We start from the raw sequence: 22,516 nt of genomic DNA, 5'->3' as shown, positions 1-22,516 counted from the left end.
CAGGCTGGGTTCCAACCCACCAGCCTCCATGTATGTGGCCAACGCCATAACCACTGTGCTACAGGCGCTGAGCCAAAGCTATAAAAGTTTAATAACAAGAAAGAGGCGTAGCCGGCCTTTAGAATCTCCTGGACCACCATCTTGCGCGCCCGTCTTATATCCGATCGAGTCTTGACTGGAAACAGGGGCCTGTTCCTAACTCCTCGACCCAGCGGGCTACCCGCACCACCTTGCAGGCTCGATGAAAAGCGCCCACTTCCCCTCTGGCACCCCAGTGCCAGTCTCTGAGTGGTGTGAAACTCCTGTTGAATGAGAGCCATCTAAGCCTGCCAGGAAGCACTGTGCATGTATGGCAACTGCTGATGACTTCCCAAAGCTTCAGGAAGAAGGCTGGGCTGCTATGGGGCAGTAAGGAAGTTCATATCCCAAGATGCATCTGCTCTCAGCCACTTAAGCAGTAATGTGGGTCCAGCCTCTTCTGTACTTGACACCATCACTCTGCCATCCCATATGGACAGGAGCTTTCAGCACAGAAATGCAGGCTGCAGTCTGTTTACAGGAGCCCAAAATAGAAAGGCTTTGTTTTCCATCTATGATCAGCCTTGAGTACTATAGCTGTAGTACCTGAACAAGGCCATGAATAAGAAGAGCAGATTACAACTTCAGAGCTGAGAACCTCCCTTCTAAAACTGTGACCAGAGCCAACCCCCTTGAACTTCAGCATCAAATGCTATGAATCCCAGATAAGACTGCCCCTCAGCTTATGCGGAAGGCTTAGCTCACATATCCCCAAGACCTGGGAATTTCTCCCAGAGTTTGCTCCCCCACCCAGCTCACCCCTAACTCTGGACCCCACCCTCCGATCAGGTAGAGCCCTGATCACAATGAATTGGATGATGTGTTTATGTAGCAAAAAAAAAAAAAAGTTTAATAACAATTAACTTTAATTAAAGTACCTAGGGGAGGGGAGAGAGAGAAGGAAGAAGGGGAAGGGATTGGTGCGCTCCCACGTAAGGGGCACTATACAAAGGTCTAGGGCACACCTCGGGTGCAGGACACAACCGCAAGAGGGACTACCTAACATTCAAATATTATAGCCCAGTTGTTTGTACCCTTACATTAACTTGAGATAAAAAAGAATAATAACAAATTCCCTGTGTCATAATCTCCCCGGGAGCTGTTTGCCTTAAGCCCACTTCTGATTTACACTGGCTTTCGTTAGCAGGCCCAAGCCAGGGCCAGTGTGGTGAAGCGGAGAACCCTGGTCTGGTCTTCAAAACTTAGGTTTGAGTTTCAACTAGGTCACTAACTTAGCTCTATGACCTTGTGTAGGGCACTTAATTTCTCTGTGTTTTAGTCTCCTTGTCTGAAAAATGAGGATAGCAACACCTACCTCCCAGGTGTTGCTATTAAAAGTTTAAATCAGGCCGGGCGTGGTGTCTCACGCCTGTAGTCCCAGCGCTGTGAGAGGCCGAGGCGGGTGGATTTCCTGAGCTTGGAGGTTCGAGACCAATATGAGCAGGAGTGAGCCAGAGTGAAACCCTGTCTCTACCAAAAAAAAAAAAAAAAAGCCGGGCGTTATGGCCAGGCACCTGTAATCCCAGCTACTTGGGAGGCAAAGGGCAAGAGAATCGCTGAAGGAAGAACAGAAAAAAAAAAAAGAAAGAAAATAAGTAAAAAAAAACTTCAAAAAAAGAAGAGTGAAAGCCAGCTGAAATTGAAAACAAAAATTTAAAAAAAGTTTACATCAGGCAGTTATGCAATATGCCTCACTGAAAGTCTATGCCTAACAAGTGGTAGCTGCCCAGTGAATGTCAGTTTCTGTCCCTTCCTCCTAGGCTGAAGGGATGGAATGAACTAAATGATTCCCTGAGGCCACATCAAGCTCTATCTGTGCTTCTGTGATAGCTACTTAATACAGGATGTGGGGGGGAAAGTACTGGATTAGTAGGGTTCAAAGATCTCCATGAAAACATTTTAGAGGGTTTAAAATACAATGAAAACAAAAAAAGATCAAGAAGGCAGGAAATGGTCACCTTGACGATTTGGTCTAGAGAACAGGAAAACTAAAAAATTCAGTTTCCTCAGCTGACTGTAGTAGCAACAGCCAGGAAGGTTGGGAAAACAATGTTCAGTTGGCTGTTCATCAGCTGACAATGCTGCTCAGTGATGGTGCTAAGCAGGTGTGGCCTGACCATTCCAACACAATTTTCTTTTATGTTTTTATTTCATTTGTGTATTTATTCCTAATGACGGAATATTGGGGCAAGGAAATGAAATACCAACCTGGTGTGGATACTGGCAACCACAGAGCTCTTTTGCCTTTCCTGCACTTATAGTCGGGAAGCAGCCATCAACATGTATGGAGTGTCCAGGCTGTAGAGCCTTGGATCTGCAGGAGGTTATACTGACATGCATCAAACCACAGTTGGGCAAGGGACACTGGAGCCTGGGGTCTGAATGTCTGGCCACTTACCTAGCTGCCACCCCTGCAGCTCAGCCCAAACCCAAAAGTCAATTCTTAACTACAGCCAGCACTCCATATCACTCTGTTTCCTCATCCTCCCTTATATTTTATATTCTTAACTACAGCCAGCCTGCATAGGTTGGGAAGTCTAGTTTCCTATACAAGGGCAAAATAGTTGAATTTTGTTTTGAAATAGATAGGCTTAGTTTTGTTCACCATATTAAGACTACAGACCTTCCAGACCATTTGGCCATAGGCTCAGAAATATACTACAAGCGCTGCAGATCCAGAACAGAGAAGCTCAGGAATGCTTTAGTCATCCACTATCTGTGGAAATCCAGAAAATACCACTCTTGCTAATTAGGCTCTTTCTGTCTTTCTTTCTTTTAAGTGTTATTTGGAATAGATGGGGCAGGGAAAATAATATGATTGGAAGGTAAAGAAACAAAAGCTGATGATGAGGTTACAGTTTATCAGGTATTCTCTGAAGGGTAGGATAAGTCATGCTAGGTTAATGCTATTCCTGTGTCAGAGTGGCAGGCCCTGAGGACAAGATTGACGCAGCACACGGAGTCTCTATCTCTGCGTGGCCTTTGTTCCACACAGTACTCTCAGAGTTTGAAAGATACTATGAGCATGCTACTACTTTACTCTGAGATGGATAGCAGTAATAACTACCACTTGTTGATCACTGTGTTAAATGCTTTGCGTGTGTTATCTTATTTAATCTCCACAGTAGATACTGTCTGCCCTGCATTGTGTTTGCTTCTGGTTGGATTATCATTCCCCATCCCTAACATTCTCCATTTTGCCACTACAGACTCCCAAGAGGCTACCTTAGAACCTATTATACTCCCTCTAAGAACCAGCAGGACCAACCCCATCCTGCCTCACATCTTTATTTACGTTATTCCACAAGAAGTCCAAACCCTGGCGGCGCCTGTGGCTCAAAGGGTAGGGCGCCAGCCCCATATGCCAGAGGTGGCGGGTTCAAACCCAGCCCTGGCCAAAAAACTGCAAAAAAAAGAAGGTTAAAAGAAGTCCAAACCCTTGAGATAAGAGTTTCATGTAGACAGAACATTTCTGTATACCTGTCATCTGTCTCAAGCTCCCATTCCTCACCAACTCCCCACATCCTCTCCTTGGCCCTCAGGAATTCACAGTCTGCAAAATTTAGAACATCCTCTTTGCTGCCTCTTGCTCTAATTAATTTCTGATCCTACCCAAAATGCTGTACCACTTCGGCAAATAATTGCTCACAAATCATCTTCTTGGAAAAGATCTTCTTTGTCCTCCATATCACTCTGTTTCCTCATCCTCCCTTATATTTTATATTCTTAACTACAGCCAGCACTGCATAAAGACCTTTTAGTCAACAGCAGACCATATACATAACAGTAGTCTCATATGGTTATAAAGGAGCTAAAAATTGTGATTGCCTAGTGATGTTGTAGTTGTCCTAAGGTAGAACTGGTAAACCAGTCATATGTAAGTACAGCACATAGTACATGGTGGTGATAAGTGTTTGTGGTTATATATTTACCTGCACTATATTTTTATTAGTATTTTAGAATATACTCTTTCTACTTACAAAAATGTCAACTTTAAAACAAGGCAAGTCCTAGGGGGACTTTACCTAACAAATGCAATCAGTGTGACCTGGTTTCTCGTACCCTCAATGAATCCCCAACAATAAATATATGTGTGTGTGTGTGTGTGTGTGTGTGTGTGTGTATAAAACAAGGCAAGTCCTTTATGAGTTGTTCCAAAAGAAGGCATTGGTATCATAGGCAACAACTTCATATGTGTGACTGCCCCCGAAGACCTTCCAGTGGGACAAGATGTGGAGGTAGAAGGCAGTGATAGTCATGAACTTGATGTGTGTGTATTAGTTTTAAACAAAAAGTTTTAAAAGATAGATACGATTTTTAAACAGAAAAAAACCTTATAGAGGATATAAAGGAAGAAAATATTTTTGTTCAGCTTTGCAGTGTGTTTATGCTTTAAGCTAAGTATTATTACAAATAATTTTTATTTTATTTTATTTTATTTTATTTTTGAGACAGAGCCTCAAGCTGTCACCCTGGGTAGAGTGTCATGGCATCACAGCTCACAGCAACCTCCAACTCCTGGGCTTAAGCGACTCTCTTGCCTCAGCCTCCTAAGTAGCTGGAATTACAGGTGCCCTCCACAACACCTGGCTATTTTTTGGTTGCAGCCGTCATTGTTGTTTGGCAACCTGGGGGAGGTTCAAACCTGTCAGCTCTGGTGTATGTGGCTAGCACCTTAGCTGCTTGAGCTACAGGCGCCAATCCTACAAATAATTTTTAAAGTTAAAAAATATATAAAAAATTGTAAAGTGAAAAAGTTACAATAAACTAAGATTGTTTATTACTGAGGAAAGAAAACTTATTTTCTTTTTTTGAGACAAAGTCTTGCTCTGTTGCCCAGGCTAGAGTGCCATGGTGTCAGCCTAGCTCAAAGCAACCTCAAACTCCTGGGTTCAAGGGATCCTCCTGCCTCAGCCTCCCAAGTAACTGGGACTACAGGTGCCCTTCACCTAATTTTTCTATTTTTGGTATAGATGAGGTCTCATACTTGGTCGGGCTGGTCGCGAACTCCTAAACTCAAAGGATCCTCCCACATTGACCTCCCAGAGTGCTAGGATTACAGGAGCCACCACACCCAGCCAAGAGAAACCTTTTTATAACTTGAGTATAGCCTAAGTGTGCAGTGCTGATAAAGCCCACAGTAGTATATAGTAATGTCCTAGGTCTTCACATTCACTCACTCAGGGATTCACCTGACCTGAAGCTCCTTTCATGGTAACTGATGCCCCATGCAGGTGTCTTTTTGTATCTCTTTTCTTTTGTATCTTTTTTTTTTTTTTACTGTACCTTTCTATGTTCTTTTTTTTCTTTTTTTTTTTTTTGAGACAGAGTCTCACTTTGTCACCCTCAGCAGTGTGCTGTGGCGTCACAGCTTACAGCAACCTCAAACTCTTGGGCTTAAGAGATTCTCTCACCTCAGCCTTCCGAGTAGCTGGGACTACAAGCGCCCACCACAACGCCCGGCTATTTTTTGGTTGCAGTTGTCATTGTTGTTTAGCAGGTCTTGGCCAGGCTCGAACCCACCAGCCTCAGTGTATGTGGCCGGCGCCCTACCCACTGAACTACAAGCGCTGAGCACCTTTCTATGTTCAAATGTGTTTACATACACAGATACTTAACCATTGTGTTATAAATGCCTCTAGAATTCAGTACAATAACATACTGCACAGGTTTGTAGCCCAGGAGCAATATTGCTATTGCATAGTCCAAGCATGTAATAGGATGACCATCTAGGTTTGTGTGAGGACGCTTAGATGTTCATACAATGAAATCACCTAATGATGCAATTCTTAGAAAGTATCCCTGTTATTAAGCGACACATGACTATGTATCTCTTACTTTCTTTCTGCCCACTGGAATATAAACTTTATAAGGGTAGAGACTTTTGTTGACTGATACACCCTAATGCCTAGAACATTACCCGGCATATTTCCTTTGCTCAATAAAATATTTCTTGGATGAATGAATCCATGAATGGGGGAAACTGAGGTATGAAACAGATAAGTAAGTTGTCCCAGACGACACTGCTATTAAGCAGCCAACCCAGGTTCATGATTGCAGAGTCATGGCCCGTAACCACCATGTCATTCAGCCTCTTGGTGGATTATGTGCATGCATGATGAGCAGGAATATCCTGGCCACACTGACATCAGTGACCAGGGGTCAGTACAGGGAACTTACCAACCGGGCAAGAACTTACAGGACCAAAGTTTATGGTTCTTCTCAGTTATTTATTTGACAAAGCTGGGAACAGTTTTTGGGGGGATGGTTGTCACCAAGCAAAATGCAAGTAACTTAATATTTGAGGAGTCAGCAATAAATTCAGTATCTTTAAAATATTAGAGGGAGGCCCCTGTGGCTCAAAGGAGTAGGGCGCTGGCCCCATATACCGGAGGTGGTGGGTTTGAACCCGGCCCCAGCCAAAAACAAAACAAACAAACCAAAAAAAAAGAAACATTAGAGCATTAGCCCAGATACAAACAAGTGATAACGCAGTTACCCTCTCAGGTGATTTAAAGTAGGATGACAGCCGTGCCTGGGCAAATAGAAGTGGGATCCTCATTAGTATAGCAATGAGTAAAAAACTAAAATACAGTTTTAAAAAAGAGAGAAACAGAAAAGTGGCTACTAGGACTGTGACATATTCATTCAGTGGAGCAAATAGTGCCTGTGCAGAAACATGGAATGGAAGTGGCTACATCAGCATAAAAACAGACCCCACAATGCTGTGTACACAGGGATGGCCACTAGGAAAATTCTGCATTAGCAACAGAATTTTAAGAGACCTCAAGGTTCATAACTTGTTGGTGATCCAAGTGTTGAGGATTTATCTGATTATTTTAGTCTTGATATTTAGGTATTTCTGTGTAATTGTTACTATTTCAGTGTTCAAATATTCATTAAAAAGAAGAAATACAATGTACCATCATGTGAGCCAAGCGGATATGTCCTTCCCCTCTGTTACACACCCTTTCCTTCCCGCTGTCCACTCACTGGTGCTGACACCCAGTACTGCTTCACCCCCGGCCGGCCGCTCCCCTGCCTATAGCCTCTCCACGCTCTACGCCACACGCACTGCACCTGCGTTCTCTTCTTTACTTCCTCGATTATTTCCAATGCTTCTCCAGTTTTCTGAGGCTTTCTTTTTTTTTTTTTTTTTTTTTTTAAGATAGAGTCTCAAGCTGTGGTCCTGGGTAGATTCCCATGGCATCACAGCTCACAGCAACCTCCAAACTCTTGGGCTTAAGCAAATCTCTTGCCTCAGCCTCCCAAGTAGCTAGGACTACAGGTGCCCGCCACGATACCCAGCTATTTTTTTTTTTTTTTTTTTTGGTTGTAGTTGCCATTGTTGTTTGGCGGACCTGGGCTGAATTCGAACCCACCAGCTCCCAAGTATGTGGCTGGCACCCTAGCCACTTGAGCTATAGGCGCCAAGCCCAGTTTTCTGAGGCTTTCAGCCCACCGCTCTTGCCTTTCTCCTTTGTTGAATGAGGACTATAGTTTTGCTTATCCGTTCCATACCCTGGAACACTCATCCAGTCTGTGTGTGTGTTGTGTGTTTTAATTTTTTGTAGAGATGGGAGTCTCACTATGTTGCTCAAGCTGGTTTTGAATTCCTGGCCTCAAGCAGTCCTCCCACCTCAGCCTCCCTAAGAGCTAGGATTATGGAATTATGGGCATGAGCCACCATACCTGGCCCCAGTCTCTTTTTGGTGTGCAGTCCTCACCCACGTCTCACCCTGTCTGCTTCCTGAGGTCCAGTGCTTCTCCCCGCCTGAGGAGTCCTGTGACGGTTCTGAAGCAGAGTATTCCTCCTCTGGCCCTGCACTTGCTGCTTTCAGAAACCTTCATTCCTCCCCTATTAGTTAGGGCTCTTAGTAGCAAACCATAGAAATCCACTCTGGCTGATTAAAAAAGAAAAAGAATTTAGTGAAAGGCTATTAAGAACTATCAGAATGACCAGGAATACTAATGAAGCAGGCTTACACTGCGCAGAGAGACAAAATGGGAGCCGAGCAACTAGAGCCACGGCCAAAATTCCATGGCCACAGAGTTATTTCCAGGGACACTGCCACTACCACTGTTGGATAGTGGGTGCTGCTGCTGCCACCACTAGCACCATTGGGCGCCGCACCTCGCCGGTGGCACCTTTGCCACCAGGACAGCTTCTCCTCCAGCCTTGCTTCTCTGCTGCTAGCTTCTGGTCAGATCCAGGCAGAGGCATCTGCCCAAGTCAGTGACCTATTAACTGCTGTAAGGGCCCATGGGAGCAGGGCTGTGCCTGCCACCACAACTGCTTCCTGGGTCCTCAAACTGTGGCCCGCGGGCCACATGAGGCAGTGTGATCGTATTTGTTCAGGTTTTGTTTTTTTACTTCAAAATAAGATACGTGCAGTGTGCATAGGAATTTGTACATAGTTTTTTTTTTTTTTAAACTATAGTCCGGCCCTCCAACAGTCTGAGGGGACAGTGAACTGGCCCCTTGTTTAAAAAGTTTGAGGACCGGGCGGCGCCTGTGGCTCAGTGAGTAAGGCGCTGGCCCCATATGCCGAGGGTGGCGGGTTCAAACCCAGCCCCGGCCAAACTGCAACCAAAAAAAAAAAATAGCCGGGCGTTGTGGCGGGCGCCTGTAGTCCCAGCTGTTCGGGAGGCTGAGGAAAGAGAATCGTGTAAGCCCAAGAGTTAGAGGTTGCTGTGAGCCGTGTGACACCACGGCACTCTACCCGAGGGCGGTACAGTGAGACTCTGTCTCTACAAAAAAAAAAAAAAAAAGTTTGAGGACCATCTAGCCAGGAACAAAACAAATCAAAAGGCCACAGGTGTACCCCTGCCCCATAACGATTGCTTCATTAAACTTTCTACAACATCTTTATATCCTTGAAGCTATTTCTTCTAACTGTGTCACTCAGAGCTCATTGTGTGAACTCTGGGACATAGTTCAGTGCAAATGAAATAAAAAGATTTACATACAAAGATGTTCATAACAGTATGATTTAAACTAGTAAAACAAAATAGGAGTCAGCCTAGATTTCCAATAATAGCCATTACCATTAAAGGGAATGTTAAATGAATTATGAGATATCCATAGTTTTAAAATATATGCAGTCATTAAATATCATGAATTTTTGAAGTATTTTTGAAACAAACAAAATTTATAACAAAATAACTTTATAATATGTTCAGCTTCTTACAATTATGTATGTGCATATATTAATATATATTAGAGTATAAATATATGTAAAGGCATAAATTAGAAGGGAATATACCAAAACATTAACAGATTAGTGAGATTAGGGTTGCTTTCTTCTTTGTGCTTCTCTGTAATTTTCAAACTGAACTGAAAAATTATTAATATTTAAAAAGAAGGCATACAGCTCAGTGCCTGTGGCTCAAGTGGCTAAGGCACCAGCCACATACACCTGAGCTGGCGGGTTCAAATCCAGCCTGGACCCGCCAAACAACAATGACAGCTGCAACCAAAAAATAGCCAGGCGTTGTGGCGGGCACCTGTAGTCCTAGCTACTTGGGAGGTGGAGGCAGGAGACTCGCTTGAGCCCAGAAGTTGGAGGTTGCTGTGAGCTGTGATGCCACAGCACTCTACCCAGGGCTGAGGCTCTGTCTAAAATAAAAAAAAAAAGAGTTTGTATTTTGAATAATGGAAGTATAAATAATATGTATGTTTTTTATAAAATTAAAGCGATGGCTCTAACCATTACATTGTTGACATCATCTTTACTCAGATAGGCTAGGTCAGTGGTTCTCAACCTGTGGGTCACGACCCCTTTGTAACAATGAAAATACATCCTGCATATCAGATATTTACATTATGATTCATAACATTAGCAAAATTACTGAACATTAGCATAATTACAGTTATGAAGTAGCAACGAAAATAATTTTATGGTTGGGGATCACCACAACATGAGGAACTGTACTAAAGAGTTACGGCATTAGGAGACCTTAGGAAGGTTGAGAACCTCTGGTCTAGGTGAATTCTGTTTTTTTTCAGTGCTTAGACTAAGTCTCTCTGATATGCTTCCTTGATAATGAAAGCTCCATAATCCACGTTTTAAAGAATTTTTTTGTCTAGGCTACTATAAAATTTAGAGTTAAAACCCATGCCCAATTACAAGTAGCTTTCCTTAGTGTAGGTTTCCCTAAAGATTAGTTTGATTTTTTTTTCCTTGACGGTTGATTTATGGTTTTGTGGTTGTATTTTACTAGGGACTTTTGTAGCAAAGGGGCTCAAAATATGGACACAACAGAGATAAACAAAATACCTTTAATTTCCCTTTTCACCTTAATAGACTCTACTTCTCATCTATAGCAGGTTGTTGATACATTTTCCACCAAATGCCCAATTATTTCCCCTCTGATATAGACATCTCTATCAGGGTGTACATAGCTTGTAAATAGAGGGTTGACCAGATGTTGAAATGAATACATCTGGATGTGTACATTTTTTTAAGAGCAAAAATACAAAAATATTTTTGTGACATTTGAGATCCAACAAGCAATCCTTACATTATTTTTTTAACTATGGTTTTTGTCTTTTTTCTGTATTATTCAAAAAAAGATGGAGAAAAGCAACACAAATTATCTCAGGATTAAAGACTACATTAATGCAGTGGTTGTCAACTACAGACGTTTGGCAATGCCTGGAGTCATTCTTGATTGTCTTGACTACTGGAATCTTGTGAGTGGAGGCCAGGGAAACTTGATAATGCAACAATGCAAGCACAGGCCCCCAGCTAACAATTACTGAGTCCAAAATGTCAATAATGCCTTGTATTAATAGGATTTTTAGAATTCCAGACCCTGAAAGAATTCAGAGCAAGTTTGTAATTTAGGCTTAAGACAAAGCTAGAGGCAAATTAGAATCATAAAATTATAGAGTCCTGGTACTGAAAGGGAAAGTCATTTGGTCTCAGTCTACTTCCATCTGTAAGGTTATCTGGTATCTGCTCAGCTTTGTGGACTCTGGGCTGATAAGGTCATGCCAAATAGGGACGCGTAGACAGCCACAAGCCTCTTATTTAACAGTTTGTGGAATGAAATGCTCTGTTAGGTTTTGTGAATTCGGTCAGTATATGAGCTATGATTAAGATGCGTAAAACAGGCTCAGCGTCTGTGGCTCAAGCAGCTAAGGCGCCAGCCACATACACCTGAACTGGCAGGTTCAAATCCAGCCTGGGCCTGCCAAACAACAATGACAGCTGCAACCAAAAAATAGCCAGGAGTTGTGGCAGGCACCTGTAGTCCCAGCTACTTGGGAGGCACAGGCAGGAGAATCGCTTGAGCCTAGGAGTTGGAGGTTGCTGTGAGCTGTGATGCCCTAGCACTATTTCTCTTATTGATTAGTCAACTAAATTGTTTTTAACCATTGTCTTTCTGTAAAAATTAGCTGAATTCAAAAGCATTAAAACTCTCCTGTCTGTCAAGCAGAGATTAAACTCTCTTGCAGAAAAATCTCAGCCATGTGGTAGTCTTCTCCTGAAAAATTTCCTTTGTTGGATTGAACCCCTAAAATGATGCCACATCCTACAGAAATATTCTACCTAATTATTCACTTGAAGACATTTTTTACTACATCAGGAGTAAGTTGGTACCCGAAAGAGCCCTGAGTGAACCTTAGTTGATTTGATCAGTTTTCTATTTATATGTACGACATCCAAGATCCCCAAGCTGTAGGAAAAGCACCTCATGCCTGTCCGAGAGTGCTGACTGAACACCAGACACAGTGCTAGAAAGTAGAAGTTAAGTGATTTGGCCCAACTCATACCACGGGTAAGCAAAGCAACTAAGACAGCCCAGCCCCAGCTTGCTCCTAAGTGCACGGATTAAACACACTGTTGGTTGCATCCTTGTTCTTGGCAAAAAAAGACAGAATTATAAACAAATCCCCTCAAAGGTCAGATTATTCTTGATGCAAAATGCCTCGCTTAGATTAATATCCTGTATTTTAATCTGACTTTCAACATTTTTTTTTTTTAAGGTGTTGTGTAACGGACCAGGAACATGTGTTCCTATCTGTCTATCTGCCCTTCTTCTTGGGATCCTAGGAATAAAGAAAGTGATCATTGTCTACGTTGAAAGCATCTGCCGTGTGGAAACTTTATCCATGTCCGGAAAGATTCTGTTTCATCTCTCGGATTACTTCATTGTTCAGTGGCCGACTCTGAAGGAGAAGTATCCCAAATCTGTGTACCTCGGGCGAATTGTTTGACAAATGTCAATTTACTTTAGAATTTTGCAGTCAAAAGTAGTATTTACTATAAGTGAAAGAAAAACCTACATGTGTTTTGTAAAAGCTTCTGGAAGTCTTAAGAATTATTGATGGTAAGGAATCAAAATAACTCAGTGAAGAAACCGAGGCTTCTCTTACAAAACAAACATTAATAAATAGTAACCATTAAATGTTTATGCCTCTGTACACCAGATTTCTAGATAAAAGTGTATGTCACTCCCAGTTATTACTACTGTACATCCTTGTAACCAAAAACTACTTGTATCTTTAAGCAAAATATGTTTAAAAAGCATGTCACTACTTGTAGGTTGTCTTGTGGCTGTTTTGTAGTATTTTTTTCCTAGGACTAAATATAGAGTTTATATGATTAGTAACATTTCCTGTTCTATAGCTTTGTTTTTCTTCCAGTATTCTGCATTGTAAAAAGAAAAGAAAAAGAAGAAAGATATGTGGCCGGATGTGGTGGTTCATGCCTGTAATCCTAGCACTGTGGGAGGCCATAGGGAGAGGATTGCTTGACACCCCTGAGCAAGAGTAAGATCCTGTATCTACCGAAAACAGAAAAAAATTAGCCAGGTGGGATAGCTAGTGCGTGTAGTCCCAGCTACTACAGAGACCGAGGCAGGAGGATCTCTTGAGCCCAGTAGTGTGAGGTTGCTATGAGCTAGGATGATGCCACTATACTTAATCCAAGGTGACAGAGATGCTGTCTCAAAAGAAAAAAAAAAGAGAGAGAGAGAAAAGAAAGTTATATTTTAGTTTTTGTTTAAATACAATAGGCTTTCTTTCCTGCATGGAAACAATGATGTCCCCAGTGATTCTTTTCAGCATAAAGGAAGCAGTTATATTAAATTGGCTTCATGACAATTTGCACTCCACAAGCTTCCAGAACCTTGAGCATAAATCAGTATCTTTTTTTGTCCTTCAGTCTTGCTTTATGAGTAGTTGGCTTCAATCCAGAGTATCTTTTAAAATTTCTTGTTTAATTGTTAAAATAAATTAAAAGGTGACCACTGTCATAGTAATGAAAACATGACTGTACTTATCAGGAATCCAAATTCTCAAAACATTAAAAAAATATTTTGGTAATGACTACATAATGTCATGGCTGTAGTTGTCTCTACTATCTTGAGATGTTTAGGCTTGCTGTGTGCCAAGTATTCCGTATACACTGTATTTACTAAACATTTGCATAGTACGTGCTGTATGCCAGGTATTCTTCTAGCACTTTCCAAATGTTTTCTCATTCAATCCTAATGAGAACTCTATGAAGTAAGAACTATTATATCCCCATTCTACAGATGACTTTCCCAAGATCATGTGACTAGTAAGTGGCAAAGTCAGAGTTCGACTCCAGGTGGCTTGGCTTGAGACTGGGGCCCATTTCATGGGTCTGTAGGCTGTGTAGTCATCTAGGGTCCATGCTTAGGAGGGCCCCAGTCTTGGCTTAGTACTCTGCTGTCACTCTTGAATTTTTTTAATAAGTTTTTTAACAAAGGACTCTCATTTTAGATCTCACAAATTAATAGCTGGCTCCACTTGAGACCTTGTGTTCCCAGTGGGGCCACATGACCACGACAGAAACACAGCCCCTCATGCAGAGCTTGGGGCCCCACCTGCATTCCATTCCCCCCTTCTAAGCTCTGCTCCTCCAACAGCAACAAAAAATGAGAAGACCTTCTGTAGTATTTGAGTTTATATATTTTTTCTCTTAAATCTTTTGTAAGCATCTAATACATGGTAAATAATTAATGAAGAATGAATTTTAGTGAAAAGCATGAAGTAAAATTAAAATCCTGAGATTTTTTTCTAAAAGAACAAGCATTTCATTTTCTTTTTTTTATCTTTTTTTTTTAATATGTTTTATTTTATTTATTTATTTTTGTGTGTGTGGGTGTGGTTTTTGGCTGGGGCTGGGTTTGAACCCTCCACCTCCAGCATATGGGACTGGTGCCCTTCCCCTTTGAGCCACAGGCGCCTCCCAGCATTTCATTTTCTTTTGTTTTGTTTTTTGTTTAGCAGGCCCTAGCCAAGTTTGAACCTGCCACCCCTGGTGCAGGGGGCCAGTGCTCTAACCATTGTGCTACAGGCACCCAGCCATTTCATTTTCTTTCAGAAAAAATGCCTGTGATCACTCCTGTGATCAGGACATTTTCTTTGATGTCTGAATTCAGTGGCCATGGGGCAGCCAAGTGGTAGTTCATCGTTGAATCTTCAACTCTCAAGTACTGGCTCTGTTTCTCCCAACCTGTAGACATGGGTGTCAGACATCATATTACTGTGGTTCAGCGAGGGGCAGAGTAGAGAAATAATTCTCTACTTTTCTAAAGAGAAAGTGATTTTTTTTAGGGACGGTAGCGTCTGCATTTTATTCATGTTTGAGCTGCCTCTGCTCTGTGCTGTGTTCCTATGCACACCGGGTAAACAGATGGTGAGGAAAAGCAGACTCCTGTGCTGCGAGGCAGCTTCCCCGGTGCACAGGTAGTCCTGCTGCTGAGCCCCCTGTCAGCCAGAGCTCATGGTGCTCAGACCAGGGACAGTTGAAGAAAAGATGCCATAATTTTTTCCAGAAATTTTTCCCAGATGTTTTGCAGAGCCTCCACTTAGACAATGGTTAGCCTGGAATGTCAGAGAAAGAATCTGTGTGTGTTACATCACTAAAGTTCAGAAGTGTCTTCCTTGGCTTCAGGCTGCTGTGCACACATTCTGAGCCAGACTGAAGCACATGTTATCATGTCTTCCGGCTCAGTTCCAGATGATTCGGTAAACAAGTGCATGCCCTGTTGTTATTGTTATGGCTAATGGGAGTCCCCAAGGTCACACTAGCAGAGGAGACTAGATTGAGATTAGAGTAGGGGGCACAGTTTCCCTGCTGTTTATTTCTGTGACAGTCACAAAGATAGTGCTGTAGTCTCAAAGATCAGTAGCGAGCTTGTCCTTTTCAATGTCTCTGGAATGCAGCTTTTATTGTAAGATAATGTTCACAAGAAATTAACTAAATTAGTGTTCAAATGAGAGGCCGAGAAACCACACATCCTGTCCACACCTACTTCCCTGGAAGATCTTTATCTACAGTTCAGCTATCCTGAAAGGTCTCAGAAGTTTGCCAAGTCAGAAGGTCCAGCTGTTTCCAATAGGATGCCCGAAAATCATGACGGGAAGCTTTAGCCTGGAATGAAGCGTGCCATGAAATTGTATCAACAAAAGGAATGTTGTACAATTTTGAATTAAATAGCACAAGGTCCTTACAAGACAGGAGATGACCAACCTTCCCTTTATAAAAGCAACTTGAGACACATTGTTTTACCTTCCAAAGGTAGATGGTAGGTCAAAACTGGGAAACACACCCCCTTACCGTGCAGTTCCTTAGGCTCAATCAGTGCTTTCTTTCTTCCTGAAAACCCCATCCTCCAAAAGGAATTGGACAACAGTATACTAAATACCTTTTATCAAGGATAAAAAAACATTGTCCTGGTAGCCAGGTGTGGTGGTTCATGACTGTAATCCCAGCACTCTGGGAGGCTGAGGAGGGCGGATCACCTGACCTCACGGGTTCAAGACCAGCCTGAGCAAGACCCAGACCCCGTCTCTGAAAATAGCCAGGCGTTGTGGTGGGTGCCTGTAGTCCCAGCTTGAGGCAAGAGAATCTCTTGAGCCCAGGAGTTTGAGGTTACTGTGAGCTATGATGCTGTAGCACTCTACCAAGGGTAACAAAGTAAGACTCTGGCTGAAACAAAAAAACATTGTCCTGAGTAATAAAGATGGTCCTTCTCCATGCAAGTCAATGTTTTGGTTTTTATGAGTTTTCTTGCCATAAGTTCTTTTTATTATTTATTTATTTATTTTGAGTATTTTTTTATTTTTTTAAATTAATATGAGGGTACAATTTTTAGGTTACATTGTTTTCACTTCTAGGGTAACGTTCCATTTGTAAAAGAGCCCCTCCCCCGTGGGGGGTGTTATACACCCTCACATTGTGCACATGAGGTGAGATCCCTCCTTCTGCCAAACGTCCTCCCAACTGCCGCTTCCCTCTACCCCCAATCTGGACTATATTAGTGTTTTATTGTTCTTATGAGCATGTAATTGTTTATGTATTGATTTCATATTAGTAGGGAGTACATTGGATATTTATTTGTGATACTTTACTAAGAAGAATGTATTTGAACTGCATCCAGGTCAATGTAAAAGACGTAAAGTCTCCATCTTTTTTAATGGCTGAATAATATTCCATGGTGTACATATACCACAGTTTGTTGATCCATTCACGGGTTAATGGGCACTTACGTTGCTTCCACAACTTGGCAATTGTGAATTGAGCCACAATAAACATTCTAGTGCAAATGTCTTTGTGGTAAAGTGATTTTTGTTCTTCTGCGTGCATCCTTAGTAATGGGATTGCAGGGTCAAATGGTAGGTCTACTTTTAAATCTCTAACATGCAATGAGCAGAAACCCAAAGCTTGTCTGTTCTAAGCTTCCTTCTGTTAGGGCCCGGCACTCTAGCACTCTTGAAAACAAGTAATCCACAACTGTGTTCTTACAGCCAGCTCATTTTAAACACGGATTTGTCATAGCTCCTCCTTTTCTCTCCAGAGTAGTTAAGGGATGCTAGCCTGCTAGCCTCTGTCCTGTCCCTCCAGCAACAAACTTTGGAATCATTTTTGTTTTTTCTATGCTCTTTTCTTATCCACATATTGATTGACTTTTCCCCCCACTATCCCCAGAAATTCCTCTTACTTCTTCTCTCCTTGGAATTACCATTACTATTTCTCTCCCTTGTCATTTGAATTCATTTGTTGATTCTGTCTTTGACCTGGTTTGTATCTAGCTTTTCCTTTTCAGTCCCATGGTCACAAGCTAAGCCAGCACTTCGATATAAATTCCTTGTCCGATCAGTACATTTTATTGAGTAACTAGAGGAACTAGAAAGTGGTTGAGCTGGGATTTGAACCAAGGCATTCTAGCTCCTGCCACAATTAACCTTTTTTTAAAAAGTACCATAGACTCTTCCTATAGTTCAGTGAATAGGGCGCCAACCACGTACACCAAGGCTAGCAGGTTCAAGCCCAGCCCTGGCCTACTAAACAACAATGACAACTGCAACCAAAAAATAGCCGGGCGTTGTGGAGGGCGCCTGTAGTGCCAGCTACTTGGGAGACTGAGGCAAGAGAATCACTTAAGCCCAAGTTTGAGGTTGCTGTGAGTGTCACAGCACTCTACCAAGGGTGACATAGTGAGACTGTCGCAAAAAAAAAAAAAAAAAAAGTGCCATAAAGGAAATAAACTGGGTGCTCTGATAGAAAAAAAGGTACGCAGTGGTCTCAGGAAACAGGGATATCAGGAAAGGCCTTTCTAAGAAAGGGACCTTTTAGCTTATTTCCAGAGGATAATGCCTTAAATATTTGTCTTCTTCTACTTCACCTCCCAATTTCAATTTCACCTACTCCACAGCGTTATCTTCATCCCCAGCCTAGGGTGGCAGCTTTTCTAAGCACCTCTGTAGATGGGGCTCAGTGGCTCACGCCTATAATTCTAGCACTCTAGGAGGCTGAGGCAGGTGGATCCCTTGAGCTCAGGAGTTTGAAACCAGCCTGAGCAAGAACAACACTTCGTCTCTACTAAAAACAAAAAACTAGCCAGGCATTATAGTGGGAGCCTACAGTCCCAGCTACTTGGGAGGCTGAGGTAGGAGGATCACTGGAGCGCAGGAGTTTGAGGTTGCTGTGAACTATGATGATGCCATAGCACTCTACTGAGGGCAACAAAGTGAGACTCTCAAAAAATAAAAAAATGAAAAAATAAACATCTCTTCAATGTAACCACTTGTACCAAAGGTGAATACCGACTCACCTACCATTATATTGCAGAGTCTTGTACTCAGAAACACTTGTGGGAGGGACAAATGAGTTTGCTAATTACTTCTGAATGTTTGTCTTTAGGAACTGGACCTCAGGCTGGTTTTGTACCCTCGTTCCGCTTTTGATATTTATACCAGAGTTCTATACAAAATATTGATATTAACTAAATATTCTTATAGCTTCAGACTTTGCCTAGGTTCACTTTATAGAGCAGTGGTTCACAAACATTTTTGTTTCAGGACCTCATTATACTCTTAAAATTTGGCCAAGTGTGGTTGCTCACACCTGTTATCCCAGCACATTGGGAGGTCCAGGTGGAAGGATCACTTGTGGCCAGGAGTTTAAGACCAACTTTCCAGGTGGAAAGATCACTTGTGGCCAGGAGTTCATTGCCCAACTTGCTGGGCAATATAGCAAGACCCCATCTCTATAAAAAATTTTAAAATTAGCCAGGCATGGTGGCATGCACCTGGGAGGCTGAGGCAGAAGGATTGCTCGAGCCTCAGAGTTTGAGGTTAGAGTAAGCTACAATTGGACTACTGCGCTCCAGCCAGGATGGCTGACCATGGCTGCCAGGCTGTTTAAGACAGCAAGACCCTGTCTCTTAAAATTTATATATATTATTGAATACCCCAATGAGCTTTTGTTTTTGTGGGCTATATTTGTCAATATTTACCACATTCAAAATTAGAGAAAAATTTTAAAGCCAAGAAAATTCAAGGACACATCCCATTAGCCATCAGAGCAAAGGTATCACACATGTATCAGGAAAACTATACAATAATGAAGATGAGAAGCAAACAAATAACATCTTAGTATCACTGTGAAAATAGTTTTGATCTCATGGACCCCTGATCTCATGGACCCCTTGAAGACAGGCAGTGGTTCGGTTCCCTACAGGTGTAGGATTCATGGAGGCCAGCAGGAGAGTTGCAGCTTATCCCTTCACGGACTCACATGGGCAGGGCTGGTGTACCTCGCATAATCTCTGTTTTGATTAACTTGAACTGATTATGGACCATAATTACATTCGTTTGGCCAGTTGATGTCATATAATCAGGGGCCTGATATCCCATGATATTCCTAGGTCCCACCATACTTCAGGATGGGGGATTATACAGGACGTGTAAGCCGGGGGGTGGTACATTGGGGGCCAGCTTTGACTTCTGCCAACCACAAGATGCCAGAGGTTTTTTGTTGTGTTTTGAAAAATTAAAAAAAAAAATCGTTTTAACCTTTCACTTGGGCCATCAAACTCCTACCTAAATATTTAAGTTCCCTAATTTCTTTTTAATACAGGAAATTCGTGTCTCCCAAATTCTATCCCTGTTGTAGCAAGTTACTTAACCGTTCTACAAAATAGAGATATAATGGTACCTATTTTGGAGTTGTGAACATTAAACTAGAATCAGTGGTTCTCCATCTTCCTAATGCTGTGACCCTTTAATACAGTTGCAATGAAAATAATTTTATGGTTGGGGGTCACCACGACATGAGGAACTGTATTAAAGGGTTGCAGCATTAGGAAGGTTGAGAACCACTAAACTAGATGGTACATGTTCTGCCTTTAGCACAGAGCCTGGCATCTAGGCGGCCCTAGTGACCTTTGTCTTCCTGGGTATGTGTGCAGCCTAAAGGAGTGTGCACCTTAACCTAAGCGTACCAACCACTTCCGGCCCTCTAGGATGGCCATAATCCAAAAAGCAGAATATATGTGTTGCCAAAAATGTGGAGAAATTGAAATCTTCATACGTTGCTGGTAGGAATATAGAATGGTACAGCAGCTGTAGAAAATACTTTGGCAAGGACTAAAACAAATCAAAAAGTTACTATATGACCCATCATTTCCACCTGTGGGAGGATCACTTGAGGCCAGGAGTTCAAGCCCAGCCTGGGCAATACGACAAGACCTTCAACACTACCAAAAATTTAAAAATCATCCAGAAAATTGAAAACACGTTCCCATGAAAACTTGTATGTGTGCTCATAGCAGTATTATTCATAACAGCCCCAAAAGTAAAAACGACCCAAATGCTTACCGACTACCCCGTTTCCCCGAAAATAAGACAGTGTCTTATTTTAAGGTGTGCTCCCAAAGGTGCACTGGGTCTTATTTTCAGGGGACGTCTTATCTTTCCTGTAAGTAGGTCTTATTTTCGGAGGATGTCTTATTTTCGGAGAAACGGGGTAATAAACAGATGGGTAAGCAAAATATAGTACGTCCATACAATGGGGTATTATTATTCAGTCCTACAAAGGAACGGAGTATTAATATATGCTACGATATGGCTGAACCTGGGAAACATTATGCTAAGTGAAAAACCAATCACAAGAGACCACGGATTGTCTGATTCCATTCACGTGAAATGTCCGGAGCAGGCAAATCCATGGAAAGTAGATTAGTGGTTGGCAGGGGCAGGGAGAGACGGAAACAGAGTAACTCTTGATGTGTATGGGTTTCTTTGGGGGGTGATGAAAATGTTCTGAAATTAGACAGTGGTGATGATTGTACAAATCTGTGACTATACCAAAAACCACTACATTGTTCTCATGGTGTCTGTAAGCATTGTACTTGACAGTCACATCTTAGTACAGACTTTGAGTCATCACATTCCAGGCACAAGACGTATATAAGGGGAGAAACTTCTAAGTGATTCTCCGTCTGCCGTTTGAGTCACACCAGTCTCTCTGGTCTTCCCAGCTGAGGCTCGGACACCTTGGAGCAAAGAAAAGCCCTCCTTTCTGTGCCTGTGATTTGCCAATCTACAAATCCATGGGCAGGATTTAAATGGTGGTGGTTTGTTACCACCAAGTTTTGGAGCAATTTGTTACAAAGCAATAGGTAGCTAGAAAAAATAACCTTTCTGGAGGAACAGATTTTTCCAAAACTTGCTCACTTTGGCTTAATATTAAAAGAGGAAGCAATTTCTTGCCCCCTGAGACAGAAGGAAGAAGATGTATTTCTACATCACAGATAGGGAAGGATTTTTTTCCTCCTTTCTCCTTAGGCCGCATGTAACAGCGAAACAGAAACCAGTGGATCCTTTTAAATCTTTTAACCATATGCAGATGAATAAGCAAATGGTTGGACTTGATTCTTAATCTCTTTTCCTTTCCTGTATAACTGAGAATCTTTTTTCCACTCTAATAAACTTGAGCATTTAAACAGAAGTCATGTGTCACATATGTGACGATCAGCAGCAAGAATGTGGAAAAGAAGATAGCTGCAGAGCACGAAGCCTTAGTTAATACCCAAGCCATGCTACTGAAAATAACAAAATGTGAAATTGTTCCTCTGTCCAACTTGGAATCTTTTTTTTATTCCCCCCTCAGTCTTTTTAGGATAACTGTTTAAAATGCAATGACTATTAAAAAGGCTTTCTTTCTTTCTTTTTTTTGAGACAGAGTCCAATCTGTTGCCCAGGCTAAATGCCATGGTGTCTGCCTTGCTCACAGAAACCTCAAATTCCTGGGTTCAAGCAGTCCTCCTGCCTCAGCCTCCCAAGTAGGTGAGAGGAGGTACTGGCTAATTTCTTTTCCATTTTTAGTAGAGACAGGTTCTCACTCTTGCTCAGGCTGGTCTCCAACTCCTAAGCTCAAGCCATCCTCCCCCCTCGGCCTCCCAAAGTGCCAGGATGCTAGGATTACAGGTGTGGACCATCGCACCCAGCCAAAAGAGGGATTTTTAAAGTTCGAGTTGAGCTCCAGTGATTGAAATGCAGTCATCTTTCTATGATATGAAGAGAGCCACCCTCTCCATCTCTGGGCCTCCACGTGGATTGCCAGCCCCCATCATATACAAACTGAGACTAGAACAGGAATTCAACCAAAGAGAAGCAGTAGCAGGGGAGATGAAGGAGTCGGGAATGACAGTCTCTCTCCCCACCCCTCAAAAAGGGAAAGACATTTCATTCTTCCGAAAAATGGGGAAGTTGGGCAGCACCTGTGGTTCAAAGGAGTAGGGTGCCGTCCCCATATACCAAAGGTGGCATGTTCAAACCCAGCCCTGGCCAAAAACTGCAAAAAAATAAAAGGGGGGGGGTGGGGGAACAAGACTTTTATGGAAATACCATATACAGAGTTGGCAGAAATTCAGCAACAAATAGAAAGTATCCAAAATGCTCTCTTATTCAGTTGCAGTCTGGCAGACAAATTAAAAGCGGTTCAGTTTTGGGGCGGCACCTGTGGCCCAAAGGAGCAGGGCACCAGCCCCATATGCCGGAGGTGGCGGGTTCAAAACCAGCTCCGGCCAAAAAATGCAAAAAATAAGAGGTTCAGTTTTCAGACTGATTTGCCCTGAATTGTCTGGACCTGAAACCATACAGAGCATC

General features: G+C 42.3%; 1 protein-coding gene across 1 annotated transcript in view; it reads left to right on the top strand.

Moving 5' to 3' along the window:
- The window catches only part of ALG14 (ALG14 UDP-N-acetylglucosaminyltransferase subunit), a 93,195-nt gene extending 80,649 nt beyond the window's left edge, over positions 1-12,546 (top strand). The window contains exon 4 of the mRNA XM_053591439.1: positions 12,074-12,546. Within this exon, the coding sequence (XP_053447414.1) occupies positions 12,074-12,304 (231 nt within the window). The 3' untranslated portion in view covers positions 12,305-12,546. The remainder of the gene's footprint in view (positions 1-12,073) is intronic.
- Positions 12,547-22,516: the final 9,970 nt, after the last annotated feature.

Source organism: Nycticebus coucang, chromosome 5 (assembly GCF_027406575.1).
Source record: "Nycticebus coucang isolate mNycCou1 chromosome 5, mNycCou1.pri, whole genome shotgun sequence".
NCBI lineage: Eukaryota > Metazoa > Chordata > Mammalia > Primates > Lorisidae > Nycticebus > Nycticebus coucang.
The sequence above is the reverse complement of the archived record's forward strand: the minus strand, read 5'-3'. Positions and strand labels throughout refer to the sequence as shown.